Source organism: Schistocerca americana, chromosome 1, assembly GCF_021461395.2.
Source record: "Schistocerca americana isolate TAMUIC-IGC-003095 chromosome 1, iqSchAmer2.1, whole genome shotgun sequence".
Taxonomy (NCBI): domain Eukaryota; kingdom Metazoa; phylum Arthropoda; class Insecta; order Orthoptera; family Acrididae; genus Schistocerca; species Schistocerca americana.
In genome coordinates, this window is record NC_060119.1 from 544,967,426 (window position 1) to 544,984,656 (window position 17,231).

At 38.7% G+C, this 17,231-nt stretch overlaps 1 protein-coding gene across 2 annotated transcripts in view; it reads right to left on the reverse strand.

Moving 5' to 3' along the window:
- LOC124605787 (serine--tRNA ligase, cytoplasmic) overlaps positions 1–16,563 on the reverse strand; it is a 58,604-nt gene extending 42,041 nt beyond the window's left edge. The window contains exons 1-3 of one of the 2 annotated variants that reach the window (XM_047137681.1): positions 16,289–16,563; positions 15,899–15,969; positions 3,077–3,346 (exon numbers count right to left, since the gene is read on the reverse strand). In XM_047137681.1, the coding sequence (XP_046993637.1) occupies positions 3,077–3,346; positions 15,899–15,969; positions 16,289–16,424 (477 nt within the window). In that variant the 5' untranslated portion in view covers positions 16,425–16,563. The remainder of the gene's footprint in view (positions 1–3,076; positions 3,347–15,898; positions 15,970–16,288) is intronic. The other variant, XM_047137688.1, reaches the window with a different exon arrangement.
- Between the last annotated feature and the right edge of the window lie 668 nt (positions 16,564–17,231).

Consider the following 17,231-nt stretch of genomic DNA (forward strand, 5'->3'; position numbering starts at 1 on the left):
GCTTCCGGAAATGGAAACGTCATTGGGGGCAGTGTATCAATTGTGGAGAGAGTATTTTAAAGAAGACCAAGCAAGATCAGTAAGAGATAAGTGTAGAAAAATTTTGTGGACAAAGTTCCAGAATTTTTTGAGCCGAGCTTGTACAGGGTTGTAATTCATTTTCTACATTTGAAGGAACAAAGCCGCAATAACCCATGCTAAGATGGTGAAGGTGTAAAGCAGTAAAGCACCATTTGGTGGTAAAGCACCATCAAATGACACAATAATTAGGTGGCACAGACTCTTACAATGTTGTCACACAAGTGTGAATGATGACGAACGAAGTGGCAGACCATCTCTCTGTGAAGAACCAGTCACTATAAGAGAAGTGGAGACCTAGGGTTCGAAGAATGATGTACCAGTATCAAAGCGCAAGTGGGGGGGGGGGGTAAAAAAAAAAAAAAAAAAAAAAAAAAAAAAAAAAAAAAAAAAAAAAACCCTCCGTCACTGATTGGTTTTCAACATCTTGCACGATATTTTCAACTTGGCACAGGTCCTGGGTTCTGCGACTGCTCACACCCTTTCAAAAAGCCGAACAAACCAAGGCAACAGAGCACATGCTGCAGCTGTGAGAGGCCAATTTACATGACCTTTTTAACTGTCTTATCACCACAGATAAGTGCTAGGTGTATCACCACAAGTAAAGCAAGCAGTGGAATGTGGATTCATCACCTGTAAAAAATGTAAACTACCAGCCATTGTCGTACAAAGTTGATGCTGAGTGTTTCGTGGAACTGCCACTGTGCAATGCTAACAGATTGTGTGTAGGGGCAACTGATCATAGGAGCATACTACCAAAATCTCCTGAAGGGATTATGGGAGGCTGTGAAGTTGAAGTGTCAAGGAAAGGTTTCGCAGGGGACTGCTCCACCACAACGATGCAGCACATTCTGCAAAGGCCACAGTCACACATGCTGATTCCTTGAGTTACCAAAGTTTGCCTCACTGCCCTATTTTCTCCTGACATGCCTCCTTCCTCTGTCCTTGAATGAAAACCAGTTGTCAGGCTTTCCAGAATGAAAAGGAGTTGATTTTCAGGGTTGAATGTTTCCTGAAGAGTAAAAATGCAGACTTCTACTACACAGTTTCCTGGTTGCAGCTTGATTTACTTGAGGTGATAATTAAAACTGGAAAATCATTTCATTTTGCGGCCACATTCGGTGTTATTTTTTTCAAAATTCAGTAATATTTTTTTATGAATTTTGTTTTTTACCAGGTTGTGTGTTTTTTCCTAATTCAGTGTCATTATTAATGAAAGTCTGTGTTGTTCTGAAATTTGCATTATTTTAGCCAAATTTACATTATTTTTTTTACTAAATTTGGTGTTATTTTTGGCTCAATTAGGTCTATTTATTGCATAATTTAGTGGTTTTTCCAGATCCGATATAATTTTTTGCTAAATTCAGTGTTGTTCTTTGCCATACTTGGTGGTGTTTTTCCAAATTTGACATTGTTTTTCCCATATTCTGTGATTTTTTCCCAACATCTGTCTGTTTTAGCATAATTCGATGGGAGCTTTTATTTTAAATTTTAGAATTATCTTTTGCCAAATTAGGAGTTATTTTTTGCAAAATGCAGCATTTTTTCCAAATTTGGTATTACTCTGCTACATTCAGTGTGTTTTGTCAGATTCAGTGCTGTTTGTGAAGCATTAAATGAACTGTCATTTTAAGATTATACACGTGTGTCACCCTTGAGGTGATTAGGAGTCAAAATGCAGCTTTAACATCCAATATAAGTAAACTGCTGTCCTCATATTTATAACATTTTTATGTGGCAAAATTACTAACTTCACAGTATCTCTTACAAATCACAGATTTCACATTATTTCACAAAAAACTGCTAAATCCGCATTATTTATGTTATCATTTTCACGAAATTGTTCTGGCCCTACTTATGTGATTACATCTTCTACTACTTTTATAAGTTAGACTTTTTTTAGTAATCAGTCTTCTGACTGGTTTCATGCAGCCCACCACGAATTCCAATCTTTTCATCTCCAAGTAGCACTTGCAATCTATGTCCTCAATTATTTGCTGGATCTATCACAATCTCTGTCTTCTTCAACCACCTACAGCTTCCTCTAGTACCAAGGAAGTTATTCCCTGACATCTTAACAGATGTCCTATTACCCTGACCCTTCTCTTTTTCATTGTTTTCATATATTACTTTCCTTGGTGATCCTATGGAGGACCTCCTCATTTCTTACTTCAACTATGAACACCAAACTGACATCAGTAACCAGTTGCAGCGATTTATAATACAATATAGATCACTGTAACTGCATACTCATGTAAATTTGTTTTTTATGCTCTGATTTTACTGTCACAATAGATCTGGTCTAGAAATGTGTTTTCAAATATTATTAGCTATTAGCACAATCAAGCTACTGAGTAAAATAGACATCTTGGAATTATGTTAAAAAGTGCCCAGGCAGGCAGTAGCTTTGGGTCACGAGTGAGTGAGAGTGTGTGTGTGTGTGTGTGTGTGTGTGTGTGCGTGTGTGAGTGTGTGTGTGAGAGAGAGAGAGAGAGAGAGGGGGGGGGGGGGGGGGAGGAGGATACCCTCACACGGGCATGCGGACATGAATTCACAATCTGCATAAAAAATCTAAGCAATTTTCTATTTTTCCAATATGCTTGTCCACTGTTCAGCATTTTCTCTATTTGGTGGATAGTGGACCAGAGGTTGAAAAAGCAATAAAATAAATGAGGAATCAATCGCTTTCATAAATTTCAGCACTGTAGCAGAACTACCTAACAATTTACTTTACTCAGGATGTCTTATCACGTCCACGTCATTTTCGTTTCTACAAGCAGAGCTATGTGCATCATACATGAGAAGAAAAATCCCTAAAACTAGTACAAAAACAGCATACTTTTTCCGAGAGACTGAACAGCTTTGCTTTGAACACACATCTCTCCTATATTCTGGCACATCTCATACAAGCAAATCACAAAGATTTTACTAACCTAATACAGTTCAAAAACCAGACGTGCAAAGAACACATGAATGCAAAGCAAAAACATTTGCTCACCTCTCTAGTTGGAAAAGCCTTACAAGCATCACCAAAGCTTGCTATATGATGATACCATCGTTGAAGATGAGGAAAGGAATCTGGAGGAGGAGAAGTAAAGGTTTTAAAAACGTATACATCATCCTGCGTTGGTATAAAACTGTAGATGTAGCTCCATTCTGACAGAATGTCATTTAGGGAGCCAAGCCCTGAGTTGCACATTTGCTGTAATTTTACTTTTTTTTCTATACTTGCATTTTTAGCATCTCCTCCTTTTACTACTCCACCTTTCTGAAATGAAAGTTCCTGTATCACATTTTAAGCAGCTTAGTGTATCACCACAATATTGTAATTCTTTTGTCAAAGATAGCACTCAATGAAAACTTACAAATCAACTAAATAAAGCACATCACAAAACGCAAACTGCAATACGTTAAAAATGAACAAAAGGGGAATTAAACTGTGCTGGCAGTAAATTTAAAGAAAAGAAAAAGTAATTGCTGCTGAAGCAAGGACAAAATCAAAAAGAGGTGTCAATATGGGAAAAATGAGGCGAGTACAGAGGTCACACGAGAAAGGATAAAATGCAAAATACTGTGGACAGTCAACAAGACAAAAGAAAAGGAAACGAAAACAGGAATCATAAGACGATGAATAAAATGACATAGATATTTAATTTTTCATTCTTTCCTATATTTGTTAGATTTTTAGCAACTACATCAATGCAGAAACACACGTGCATAGTTAAAATTTTATGCTGAACTGGGACTCGATCTCGAAACCTTGGTTTATTGGGATACACCTTCATTGACTGAGCTATGCAGACAACTCATGGCCCATCCTTACAGCTTCAATTCTGCCGGAATCTCTGTCTTACTTGCCAAATTGTGAGAATGGACTGTAAAATGTGCCTGGATAATTCAGTCCATAGAGCACTGCCATTGACAGACAAATTTCTATTTTTAAGTTCCAGTTTGGCACAAACATTTAATCTCTCAGCAGTTTTCAACAAAGCACACACGCACTGCTACAGTGGGAAATACTCATTGTGCATATCTGTATGAACTTCTAATCTCTTAGGAACATTTTCACACAAATAACGATCTAATGCTAGCTGCACGTATGTATGATAGGTTAACAAAGCATGCCAGCTGGGGCTTGAATCCAGTTCATTGCCTTTCAAACTGCACAATCAAATTATGTTCACATTTCAGTACCATTTCATCACTGCAATCTGCCAATACTTTTTCCCCACCCAAAGCTGCAATGATGCACTCTTCAACAGTGTATATACCACTATACCAGAAAACTTAAGAAATAATTCTGATGTTCCAGACAACTTGAAAGGAGGCAAAAAATCAAAACGAGAATTGGTACCTGGAATGTTAGAACACTGCTACAAGCAGGAAAACTAGAAAACCTTAAAAGAGAGATGGAAAAGAGTCGTATGGACCTCATAGGAGTTGCTGAGGTAAGATGGAATGGATGTGGAGGGTTGCAGTCAGATGAAAATGTATTGTACTACTCAGGAAGAGAAGTAAAAGGTATGAACGGAGTAGGAATGATTATGACAAAGGAATTGGCTAAATGTGTGGAATATGTGGACTTTGCAAATGACCTGGTTTTTGGTGTAAGGCTGAAAGGAGCACAAAAAGATTTACTGATAGTCCAGGTGTATATGCCAACTTCAGAACATGATGACCAAATTGTAGAGGTAACGTACAATGTAATAGTGAGAATAACGGACAAAAATAAAAAATAAATGGTGCAAATAGTAATGGGAGACTGGAACACCATTGTGGGAAACGGGGAAAGAGGGAAACAGTAGGCAGTCATGGTCTTGGAAAGAGAAATGATAGAGATGAATGGCTAAATGACTTCTGCAGGGAATGGCAGCTGATAGTGGCAAACACATTGTTCAAGAACCAGAAGAAGAGCCTCTACACTTGGAAATCACCATGGGATAAATATAAAAACCAAATCCAATTTATGCTGGTAGAAGAAAAATACAGGAATGGAATCAAGATGGTTCACACATTACCAGGTGCAGATATTAATAGCGACCACAACTTACGGCAGAAATAGAAATAAGAATGAAAAAACTGAAGAAGGTGACCATGGCGAAGAAGTGGGATGTAGAGGAGATAAGATCCTACAAAGAACAAATTACAGAAAAGCTGTCACGTGAGTTTCTAAACACATTGCGAGACAAAGAACCACCTGATAATGCCAACGAGTACTGGAATATGCTGAAAGAAGGAATCATTAAAGCAGTACAGCAAAATATTGGATATGTAAAAGGGCAAAGGGCAAAAGACATCGGTCACACAAGAAATGATTTACAAGATGGAGGAGAGAAGAAAATTTTAAAACAAGAACACTGAAGATGCAAGAAATATGTGTACCTAAGGTTAAATAATGAACTGCGAAGAGAAACAGAGCAGGCTAGGAAAAAATGGCTAAAAGAGGAACGTGATGCAATTGAAGAACTGGACAGGAAGGGAAGATACGACTTACTATACAATCATAGTAAAGACTATGACATGGGATCCAAACTGAGCAGGAAATGCTACTATGGAAATTTTGAGTAAAGACGAAGAAGTAGTGTACAAAGATTGTGACAATGTCCTCCAGAGATGGGAAGAATATCTAAAAGAGCTATATGACACACGTCACAAACCAGAAACTCAGGAACTTGAATCACTCAACAGTGTAAGTGATGACAAGAAAGGACCCAACCATCATAATTGAAGAAGTAAAGTCTGCTGTAGCTGCAATGAAAAATGGCAAAGTGATAGGTACAGATACGGGAGAAATATTAAAATGCTTGAACCAAGACGGAATAAGAGAAATATTGAGGTTATGTAATAAAATATATGACAGTGGTGAATGGCCTGAGGACTTTCTGACAACAGTAATGATTCCATTACCGAAAAAACAAGGAAGCACAGGACAGCACAGGACAATCAGCCTCATTTCACATGCAGCCAAAGTGATGTTAAGAATAATTAATAAGAGACTTGAAAAAGTAATGGAGGAGAATCTTGGTGAGGAGCAGTTTGGCTTTAGATGGAATACGGGCACCAGAGATGCAATAGGGCTCTTACAAGTCTTGGGAGAAAGGTTTATTGAAAAAGGGAGAGACCTATATTTGTGCTTCACCGATCTAGAAAAGGTATTCGACAGTGTGGTTTGGGACAAGCAGGCAACTATAATGAGGGAAAAGAGAGTGGACTAGAAAACCAGAAGACTTGTAAACTCATTGTATCTTCATAAAAAAGCCCCAGTTAAAGTGAGAGGAAAAAGTACAAACTGGATCAGACTAGGAAAAGGTTTAAGACAAGGATGCTGTCTATTACCAACCTTTTTCAACCTCTACTTGGAAAATATGATTGACCAATGCTCATTAGATGACAAAGGAGTAGAAATTGGAGGAAGAAGAGTAGAGTGTTTCAGGTTTGCTGATGACATGGTCCTTCTAGCACAGGGGAAAAAGAATTACAGGATTTGGTGGACACCATTGAAACTCATGGAAAAAATTATGGAATTAATATTAACACAAAGAAAACAAAAGTATTGGCACTAGGAGGAAATAAAGAAATAAAAATTATGCAGAATGGAGAAATATTAGAACAGGTGCAAAATTTAAGTATCTTGAAAGCAGGATAGACACCAACTGGAAGTGCACCACAGAAATTGAAACAAGGATAACAATGGCAAAAGAGGAATTTTCTAAGAAAAGGAGAATTTTCTGCAGCACTCTGGACAGAGAGGAAGAGACTCATAAAATGTCTTGCATGGAGTGTTGTTCTGTATGGTGCTGAAACATGGACTTTGAGAAAGAAAGACAGAGAAAGGCTGGACGCTTTTGAGACATGGACATGACAGAGGATGGAAACAATAAGTTGAAGGGACAGAGTAAAAAATGAAGAGGTACTGAGAAGAGTGGGAGAGAAAAAGACAGTTACTAGATGTAATAAAAAGAAGAAAAAGAAATTGAGTTGGGCATATATTTAGAAAGAATGACGGACTGATAAAAACAGTTTTAGAAGGTTATGTAGAAGGGAAAAGGAAATGGGGAAGGAAGAGATTTCAGATACTGGATGACGTGATGGACGGTAAAATATACAGCAGCCTTAAGAAGGAAGCAATGGATCGCAGAAAATGGAGAGGCAAAGGACCTGCTAATATAGCAGAAAACTGATGATGATGATGATGATGATGACGATGTTGATGATACTGCTAGAAACTAGTCTTTACTTTTCCTGTGACTATATAACATTATGTTAGTGGTAATTTAAAATCAGCTGCTACTCTGCAATCTTAATTTCCAACAACAAAAGACTTGCAAAAAATATCTGGGAGAAGATAGTGTGCGCTGAGGTGACAGAAGCCATGTCCTAATATTATGTCGGACTTCCTTTTGCCCAGCATAATGCAGCAACCATTAAGGAGCTGGAGATATGATTTCAGGCACATGAAACTTGTCTTGAACTACTCTCATAATTAAAAGCAAAAATGAATGCTGTTGTTTTCTATAGGTGCCCAGATATTGTTATGATTTTCATGTTTACCATTCCTTGCCTTCAACACTTCAATTTTAATGGCTACTGATTATCAAAAATTGTAAAGATCATAGCCTACTTCTTGACTTTATGAAACTAAGTGGTTAGACTGAACCTAAATGGCTAGACTGCCCACTGCTCTCTCTACTGCAAGGTTCCTACAAATTTTAGTTGTGGTTACTCACTGTGGGGCATTCTAAATGTGGACATTCTTCCAAATGGTTCCACATTTGGAGTGATTGAACTAATGATGCTAATTTCACACATTTTCAGTTTCAATTGGGTTCACGTAACCTGCCGTCAGCGAAACACTAACTGCCCTTCCTGGAGGCTCTATATTAATATCATATAAGAGTATTACCTCTTAAACATGGCATTACAATGAAAATACTTTTCTATAACTATTCAGAATGAGTTGTGCAATGTTAAGTCATACATCAAAATCATCTAATAATGCCTTTCTAAGAAACTGAAGCTGCTAATACTATCGTTTATGTGACCTTTAGCTGGAAAACTACAATACAAGAATCTTTGTGTATTGTTTAGTTTTCTCATAACTTTGTGGTAGAACAATAGTTAACAATTGTTACAATATTCGGAATCATGAATACATCATAGTTATGCTGCTTTTGTTTATTTTCATTTTGCAATACATTCACTCTGTGAAATAACTAAATGATTGAGTACATAGATAACAGGAGTACACTTCTGAAGAGGAGAGCTGCACAAATGGTTTATTTTCATGAATGACAGGAGTACAATTCTGAAGGGGAGAACTGTACAAATGGTTTATTTTCACTATAACAGGTTTATTTTAGAACAAACAGCAGTGGTGAAATGCTTCGTTAGACTGAAATGCTTGTATTTGTGACATGTCGAGTCACTGATAGCGTAGAAACCGACCATTAAAGTCTGGTGGGTGCTACAACATGTGTTCCAGTGCTCGATTGATTTTCAAATAATGAGATTGTAGAGCCACTGTGCAAGGCTGTCCACTTTCATTTACTTCAAATGATCATTCTCATTTATAACTACACACTGACAAGAAATCCTAATTCAACCTTGTCAATCAATAAAGTTTTGTCTGTAGAGAGGGTAGAATAGGAAGCACTTGTACAAATTTAATGCACAATATAGCTGCATCACTGATCCATTGATCACGTGGACCAAAATCCTCCATGGTGGGAATGCTTGCTTACTGTCACTTGCAATGACTTTCTGACAACAGTACAAGATAGGTATGATGTGTCATTTACAGTTTGGTATAACACAAGCATTTGTCATTAATGATTATTTGCTTTTTACTGCAGACAATGTTGGTCACCACAGACCTCAAGTGGTTGATATGATGTCCTGATTGTAGCCTACATTGATATTCTGTGTATATACTTGATTGACCAAACTCCCAGTCCTTGCAGTCACAAAAGTGAACAATATTGGCAATACAGTTCAATCCCATATCACACTGCACAATAAATCAGCTGTTAAACTAATGAATGGAATACTCGAGAGTAATTTTCAAACACGTAAATTTGTAGTAACTAACACACAGCCTCACCACTTCCACAGGAATCTGAATTTTTGTCAAATAACCTTTGTTGCCTGCAAGAGCAATCCTCCTCATGCAGTTGCATGTATTCTGATTAAATTATTTTCCTAACATGCCCACTGCACCAACGAAATCTGAGCAAGAATCGCCACGGCCAAAGCTGCTTTCAACAAGAGGAGGACTCTGCTGACCAGAAAGTTGACTTTGGCATTGAGGAAAAAACTGGTAAAGTGCTACAGTTGAAGTATTGCACTGTATGGAGTAGAGACATGGACCATGAGAAAGAAGTAGAAAAAATACTTAGAAAGCTTTGAAATGTGGTGCTAGAGGTAAATGGAAAAGATCAAGTGGACAGATTGCATAAAAAATGATGATGTACTGCTAAGAGTAGGAGAGAAGAGAAGTATTCTACGTACAATTCTTCAGAGAAAGGCCAACTGGATTGGACATGTACTTAGACACGAGGGACTCATACATGATGTCATCGAAGGGAAACTCAGAGGAAACGCAGGATGAGGAAGAAGAAGAATTCAACATCTGGACGACATGAAAGATGGAAGGAGATACAACAGACTGAAGGAAGAAGCTGAAGACAGGGAACACTGGAATCAGAAATTCTCCGTACGAAGACATGGATCTGCCACTAGGTAGAATACTACATAATAATAATAATAATAATAATAATAATAATAATAAAATGTTTACAAAAGCACTAGTTTAAAGAAATATAACAAAAGAATTAGTTTTAAACTGTACTAGTGCATCAACAATAATGAAATTTTCTGCTGTTACCATCTTACATCAAACATTCTTCAAGCAAGGAATAAAACTACTGGACATTTGTGTGGTAGAAAAGGGAATTTTGGGGAAAAAAAACTGGGGAGTTTTATGCAGCTTGGGGTAATTTTCAGACAGCATATTCCGAATGATCATACAAGATAAATTTGATGTATTTCAAGCAAAAAGTGTCAAGTTGCAAAAAATGCCACAAGTGAAATCAAGTAAAGTAAATCCTACTCACAGGACCAACTGCTAGGAGCGACAGCAAAAGTGAATGAATCTCCCAATGTATCAGAATGTTGCCAGGAAATATGGACTAAAAGAGGACTTGTTTTATTCTCACCTCAAAGGACAAGAGGACGGTCAACCAAAGTTTGTGGTATCACCTGCCTTCCGTGGCCTGTGACGTAAATGTACGTTGTATGACGTCACGGTGGTGCAGGCAATTTGAACTGGACCTTGCCAAGTTGGGCTATGTAGTGACGCTCTGTAATGTGTAAAGTTTATGTTTCTAAGTTGTTTGTGAGGTATGTTAGCAATTCATTTGATTGACATGGTGAGTGCTGTGTGTGAGCATAATACTGAAAGAGTTTGTGGCAGTGTGTTATTTTGATATTGGCAGTTGTGACAAATGGATTTGTTTTCGTGTTTGGGATTATTAGGGCTGTATGATGTGTATGGTCAGATACTTACATTCTGTTTCTTGTTAGTTACAGATATGATAACTATGTTCACCAGTAGTTCCTCGCATATGGCTATAGTGAACAATATGTTGACAGCCATTAATTTTCAGCAGTTATTTGGTCTCACTGCCAACTACATGAAATGAGATTGAACCACGTGGCTGCACCTTGGACCACATACAAGTGTATGTGGCATTATTGATGGGTTAACATATGGCTGTCTATCCAGAATGGGTTACTGATTTGAGGATTCTAGGCTGGCCATTCAAAAGATTACGTTACTGATATTGTATTATTATCCATCTACTGAGTTTTATTCTCACAAGACAGACATAAGCGACCATCCTGTGTTAGATTGGTTTTTGTTTTGTCAGGAAGTGTGTTCAAAATTTTATGAACTGTAGGGGAATGTGCAGAGGTGGGGAGGTTGTTGAAACCAAAGACTCTGCATTTGGGAAACAAAAGTTTGGGAAGGGGGAATCATCTTGTGGGCAAATGGCTGTAGGACGCTTTTGTTTCAGGTGCTGGGTTTTTGGACGTTTTCTGTGTGGTGGAGAGATGGACAAAAAATTGAGTTTAACTGAGGATTATACAACTCTTGTGTCAGGTTAATTTTTTTCATATAAAGGCTCAGGGAATAGTGGGTATCAGCATTTGATAGCGAGACACAGTGTCGAAATTCAGGACTATCGTACTGGGGCTTGTACAATAACATAGATAGGTATTGAGGGTTATGAAAACAGTAACAGGGAGGGGGAAGAGATGCTTTTCATCTCCACTCTCATTTTAGATGAGTGTGGCAGGAGGAAGTGTGTTCCTGATTATTTTTGTCCTTAATGTTGTTAGGTGAATAGTCTTTGGGGTGTGGGTTTTGTTGATTTTTGGGCAGTTGGGGAGGGGGGCACCTAGTAAAGTTATATTTTCGATTTTAGCTATGTGAGCCTGTTTTGATTTTGTCATACCGCTGACTTTGCTTTAGTTATAATAGTCAAGTGAAATGCTAGATAGGCCTACCAGATTTGTAGATGTGTGTATGGTTTTGATGGCTGAGCTACAGTGTGTAGGTCAAGTGAAATTCTCGCACCATGTGGTGGTGTTACGTGCGGGTTCGTGCATTTCACTTAAGCAATATAGGTGAAGTGAAATTTGCGCCACAGAGTTTTGGGTTTGAGTGTGAGGTCATGGTACCATGGACATAGGTCACGTGGAATTTCTGATACTACTGTTAGTGTTTTCAGGTTCTTTGCAGTTTTCTTGACTGCTGATGATGTAGTTTGCTTGATTTTAGCATCAGTATTTGTTTTCATGTCTATATTATTAGGATTGTCATACATTTAGTTTGTCCTACCCATAACCCCCTAATTCATGTGGGTTGCCAGCCCATTAGTTTCACTGTATTTCTACTATTAAATATTTGTCATTTTACTTGTCTCTTTTCTCATGTGTAATGAGTGAAGTCCTGGTTGCAGCAGTTTCCAACATCCGGATGCTGTCACGGGGCAAAGCTGAGACGTGGTACCACAGTCTTCATTTGTCCCACTTGAAGGAAGCCAGTTATCCCAGAAGATTAGGAAGTGGAGCGATCATGCTCGCTAAAATGTATGGTTAGCTATGGGTTGAGGTAGCAAAAGAAATGAAAGACACTATAAAAACGTATGTGACTGAGCACAATACTCATATTCCTTTTAGCAGTAACAGATCACAAGAATGGCATGTTTTGACAGTGAGTCCAGAGTCCTTATAGTAAACTAGAATATGTATGTCAAATGATCCATTCATAATATACAGCTTTTACCATTTGGTGAAAGACACAATGGAGTGACGTGGTGTAAAAGATGCCCAAAATGTATTAACAATCCTGATTAAGCCAGTTTCTGTCTAGATCCTTCTGAAATTAAAGAAAGCTGTGATGGAAAATGAAATAAGATTTCATAAGTGGTTAGGAATGTGGAAGTGTTTGCAAAAACCTTCTAATTCCTGGAGCAATCAGGACAGAGTCTTCCTGGCAGATTAAAACTGTGTGCCGGACCGAGACTCGAACGGGACCTTTGCCTTTCGCGGGCAAATACTCTACCACTGATCTACTCATGCTCGACTCATGACCTGTCCTCACAGCTTCAATTTTGCCAGTACCTCATCTCCTACCTCCCAAACTTCACACAAGCTCTTCTGCGAATGTTGCAGAATGACACACACTTTTAATCTGCAAGAAGTTTCATATCAGCTCTCACCCCAATGCAGAGTGAAAATCTCATTCAGGACAGAGTCGGCTGAATCGTTGCACGTGAAATCCACTGAGGACGATGAACAACACGACAGTAATGTCAGAAAGTATAACAAGCTACTGAAGTTTAAAAATGAGAAGCTGATGTTCTGAAATACTATTTCTGTTTTAGAAGTTCATATCTTTTAAAGCTCAGTGTTTTGTAATTCTGTGATAAATACCACAATATACACCATGTGATCAAAAGTATCCAGACACCTGGCTGAAAACGACTTACAACTCCGTGGCGCCCTCCATAGGTAATGCTGGAATTCAATATGGTGTTGGCCCACTCTTAGCCTTGATGACAGTTTCCACACTCGCATGTACACATTCAACCAGGTGCTGGAAGGTTTCATGGGGATGGCAGTCCATTCTTCACGGAGTGCTGTACTGAGGAGAGGTATCGATGTCAGTCAGTGAGGCCTGCCATGAAGTCAGCATTCCAAAACACCTCAAAGGTGTTCTATAGGATTCAGGTCAGGACACTGTGCAGTCCAGTCCATTACAGGGTTATTGTCATGTAACCACTTTGCCACAGGCCATGCATTGTGAACAGGTGCTCGATCATTCTGAAAGATGCAATTGCCATCCCCGAATTGCTCTTCAACAGTGGGAAGCAAGCAGGTGCTTACAACATCAATGCAGGCCTGTGCTGTAACAGTGCCATGCAAAAAAGGGGGTGCAAGCCACCTCCACGAAAAACAAGACCACACCATAACACCACGGCCCCCGAATTTTACTGTTGGCGCTACACATGCTGGCAGATGACATTCACCAGACATCTGCCATACACACACCCTGCCATCAGATCACCACATTGTGTACCGTGATTCGTCGTTCCACACAACGCTTTTTCACAATTCAATTGTCCAATGATTATGCTCCTTACACCAAGCAAGGATTGTTTGGCATTTTCGGGAGTGATGTGTGGCTTATGAGCAGCAGCTTGACCATGATATCCAAGTTTTCTCATCTCCCGCCTAACTGTCATAGTACTTGCAGTGGACCCTGATTCAGTTTGGAATTCTTGTGCGACAGTCTGGATAGATGTCTGCCTATTATACATTATGACACTCTCCAGCTATCGGTGGTCTCTGTCAGTCTACAGAGGAGGCCAGCCTATACGCTTTTGTGCTGTATGTGTCCCTTCACATTTCCACTTCACTATCACATCAGAAACAGTGAACCTAGGGATGTTAGGAGTGTGGAAATCTCGCGTACATAAATATGACACCCAATCACTTGACCATGTTTGAAGTCCGTGAGTTCCACGGAGCGCCCCATTCTGCTCTCTCAAGATGTCTAATGTCTAGTGAGGTCGCTGATAGTGAGTACCTGGTGGTAGGTGGGAGCACAATGAACCTAATATGAAAAACGTAGGTTTTTGTAGGTGTCCAGATACTTTTGATCTCACAGTGTACATTTTATCTTGTACTCACCCCAGTTATGTAGTGGACCCTCTTGCATTTTTTTTTGCAGTTCATGTGCACTATACACACATAATGTGCATCAACATATGTTTCCTGAATTGACCTTGAAGTTTTAACAATATGGAAGGGATAGACTGCTACATACCACATACAGGAGGCGGTGAATCACACACAGACACATTGAAAGAGTACTAGAGCTTTTGGACAAAGTCTTTCCTCAGAAGTAGAACTATCACATATTCACATGACAACAATTCACTCACACATGACTACTGTCTCCATGCACTACGGCCACACTCCAAACAATTGGCAGTCAGGCCTGAGAACTTGGAGAAGGTAGTAATGTGTTTGTGGGTTGTCTGACAGTTCTACTTCTAAGAAAGGACTTCGTCCAAAAGCTTAAATATTTCTGATTTTTCTTTACACTGCACCAGTCTAAAACTTAATGCCTCCTCTATGTGGTGAGTAGCAATCTATTCTTTCCATATTATTGTTACTCCACGGTAGAGCTTCCACTGTTACATTTTACCTTGTAGTTTTGGTTTTTGTGATGAAAAATACATTTAAATATGATACAAATATAAAAATTAGGCTACACTATGAGTTAATCTATTGCCACAACCATTATCCGGCATCCATATTTGATGGCTTGGCCAACTCTCAACAAGATTGTCATCTTTCAACTTAAAGAACAGCCTGTCACCACAACCATGGCTGCAATAGATTTTATTTTATTTTTCTTATTTGTTGGGAGGGGGTGTCCAGTGCCCCACCTAGTCTCCACTTGTAGTGAAAGGTGCTATGTAAAACATTCAAATCACCTGTTAATGACTTTGCAAAATGTCCAAACCATCTATAAAACCCCCAAGCAGGAAAAATTCAATTAAAGAAAAAATACAGGAGCACTGTACACTTATTATAAATTGAACAAGTGAGTGGAACTGTTAAGGCATTAGTTCCAGTTACACGATAAATTCTCATATTCCATAGAGGCCTCCTGATGCAGGTTTTCCTAACTTATTTCAGGCAAATGTTGGGATAACTTGTTCAATATTGTTTTTCCTTTTATTAACCTTTAAAATCCAGATACTGAAACGCTCCTTGGATGAATAAATTTCCATACTTTTACTGTAGGCACTCCACTCAAGCTATATTAACACTATGCACTCACAATAGAATATTCTGGTGTAATTGAAACAGCATGTCTAACACTAGTTTACCTGGCACAGCTTACAGAAGAAAAATGACTGTAGAGGCTGTCGTGATAAATATCGCTGAAATTCATCCCCCTCTCTCTCTCTCTCTCTCTCTCTCTCTAAATAAAGGTTTCTATCTTCATCAGCCTAACTTGTTTTTTTTATCTTTCTGCATAGATAGACTAATGCATGTTGCAAAACTTCTTGTCTCTTTCCAGCTGAAATAATTATGTTTCTGACAACTCACACAGTAAACAAAACGCTCCATTATTTCCAGTGGTCTAGATCAAAAACAGTGGTGACGAATGAATACAGCCCACATGGTTACAGTATACTTGTAGCTACATTTAACAAATTTTCTCTGTATTATTTACCTTCATTTTCTCGCCTATTACTTTGTTGCACAGATTTTTCAGTTTATTCAGGTTATCCAACTGATGACGCACTGAAAAAAATGGGGAACATGTTTGTTAACAAAATTAGGCACTCTAAGGACACGGAAATAGGGAGTACTTTGCAGTTTCAATGCTATACAAAATGACTGCTCTTTACCACCAACTAAACACGAGTATGTATTGGGGCAATGTTTCTCGCCAAGAAGCGAGACCCGCATGTTAGGGAACATTATTGATACACGGCCGTTTTGGCTATTTAACACATGGTCATACAGTGACCGCAACCACATTGATTTCAACGACAGTTACGGTGACTGCACTAGCAACATATTTCTTAATGTTCTACAGTCTTAAACATATCGCACTTACACTGTCTCCATTCTGTATCTTTCTTTACAACTTCATCAACAAGCCCGACGTCTTTAAATCTGTTCGCTTGATTTTTTCTAATTTTCTCGATATCACCGCCTTTTTCAGGCCTGAAGAGATCTAAATCTAACACCATTATTCGTATTTAATAAATTACTGTGAAATAAATAACCTAGGCAGATCCGTCAACAATCACAAAAATTACGTCAACTGACACGAAAACACCATGCGGCAAGTTAGTCAACACAGATTCAAGCCACGCAGCTGGCAGCTCCAAGCACCGGCGTGCTCAAAGATAACACACGACATGGTACTTACAGAAATCAGAAATCACTGGCTGCAGGGAATTTGGTTTCCTACTTTTGTTTTTGGACCAAATGACAGCATTATAGTATATCGATTTCAAATAATTGTGAAGTTGTCAGTTGTATTCAATAACAGCAGGAAAATTATGAGCTATATAGGAGTGGTGGTTAATAGGTGTGCAAACGCAGAGGGAGAGAGGGCGTAATTTTTGTGGTGCTTGGCGGACCTATTTCGGATATTTACTTCACAATAATTCATGAAATACTAAAATATGGTTTGAGAATTAACCAGGAGAGGTATGTGGTTTCTCCTCCTCCTCTATTCCTATCTTTACCCCAGCTAGCGACTGTAAATGCGCGCCTATGTCAGAACGCTATTTCTACAGTATTATTTCGTACGAGTAGCATCATAAAGAAATTACTTCTACCGAACAGACGTGTCTATCGCTAACATTAATTATGTAACAGCAATGCACTTGGTTCATGCAACAGCCGCATACACAGCTCACTCAAGTTCAACAATGGATTTATTGCTACTACTTCGCTACAGTATTGCAGGATCTCAAAGGTTGACAAGCGGGTGCTGAAGCAAACACGCTATTTGACCGGAGTTCACCCAGTTTTACCAGTTGATCGGA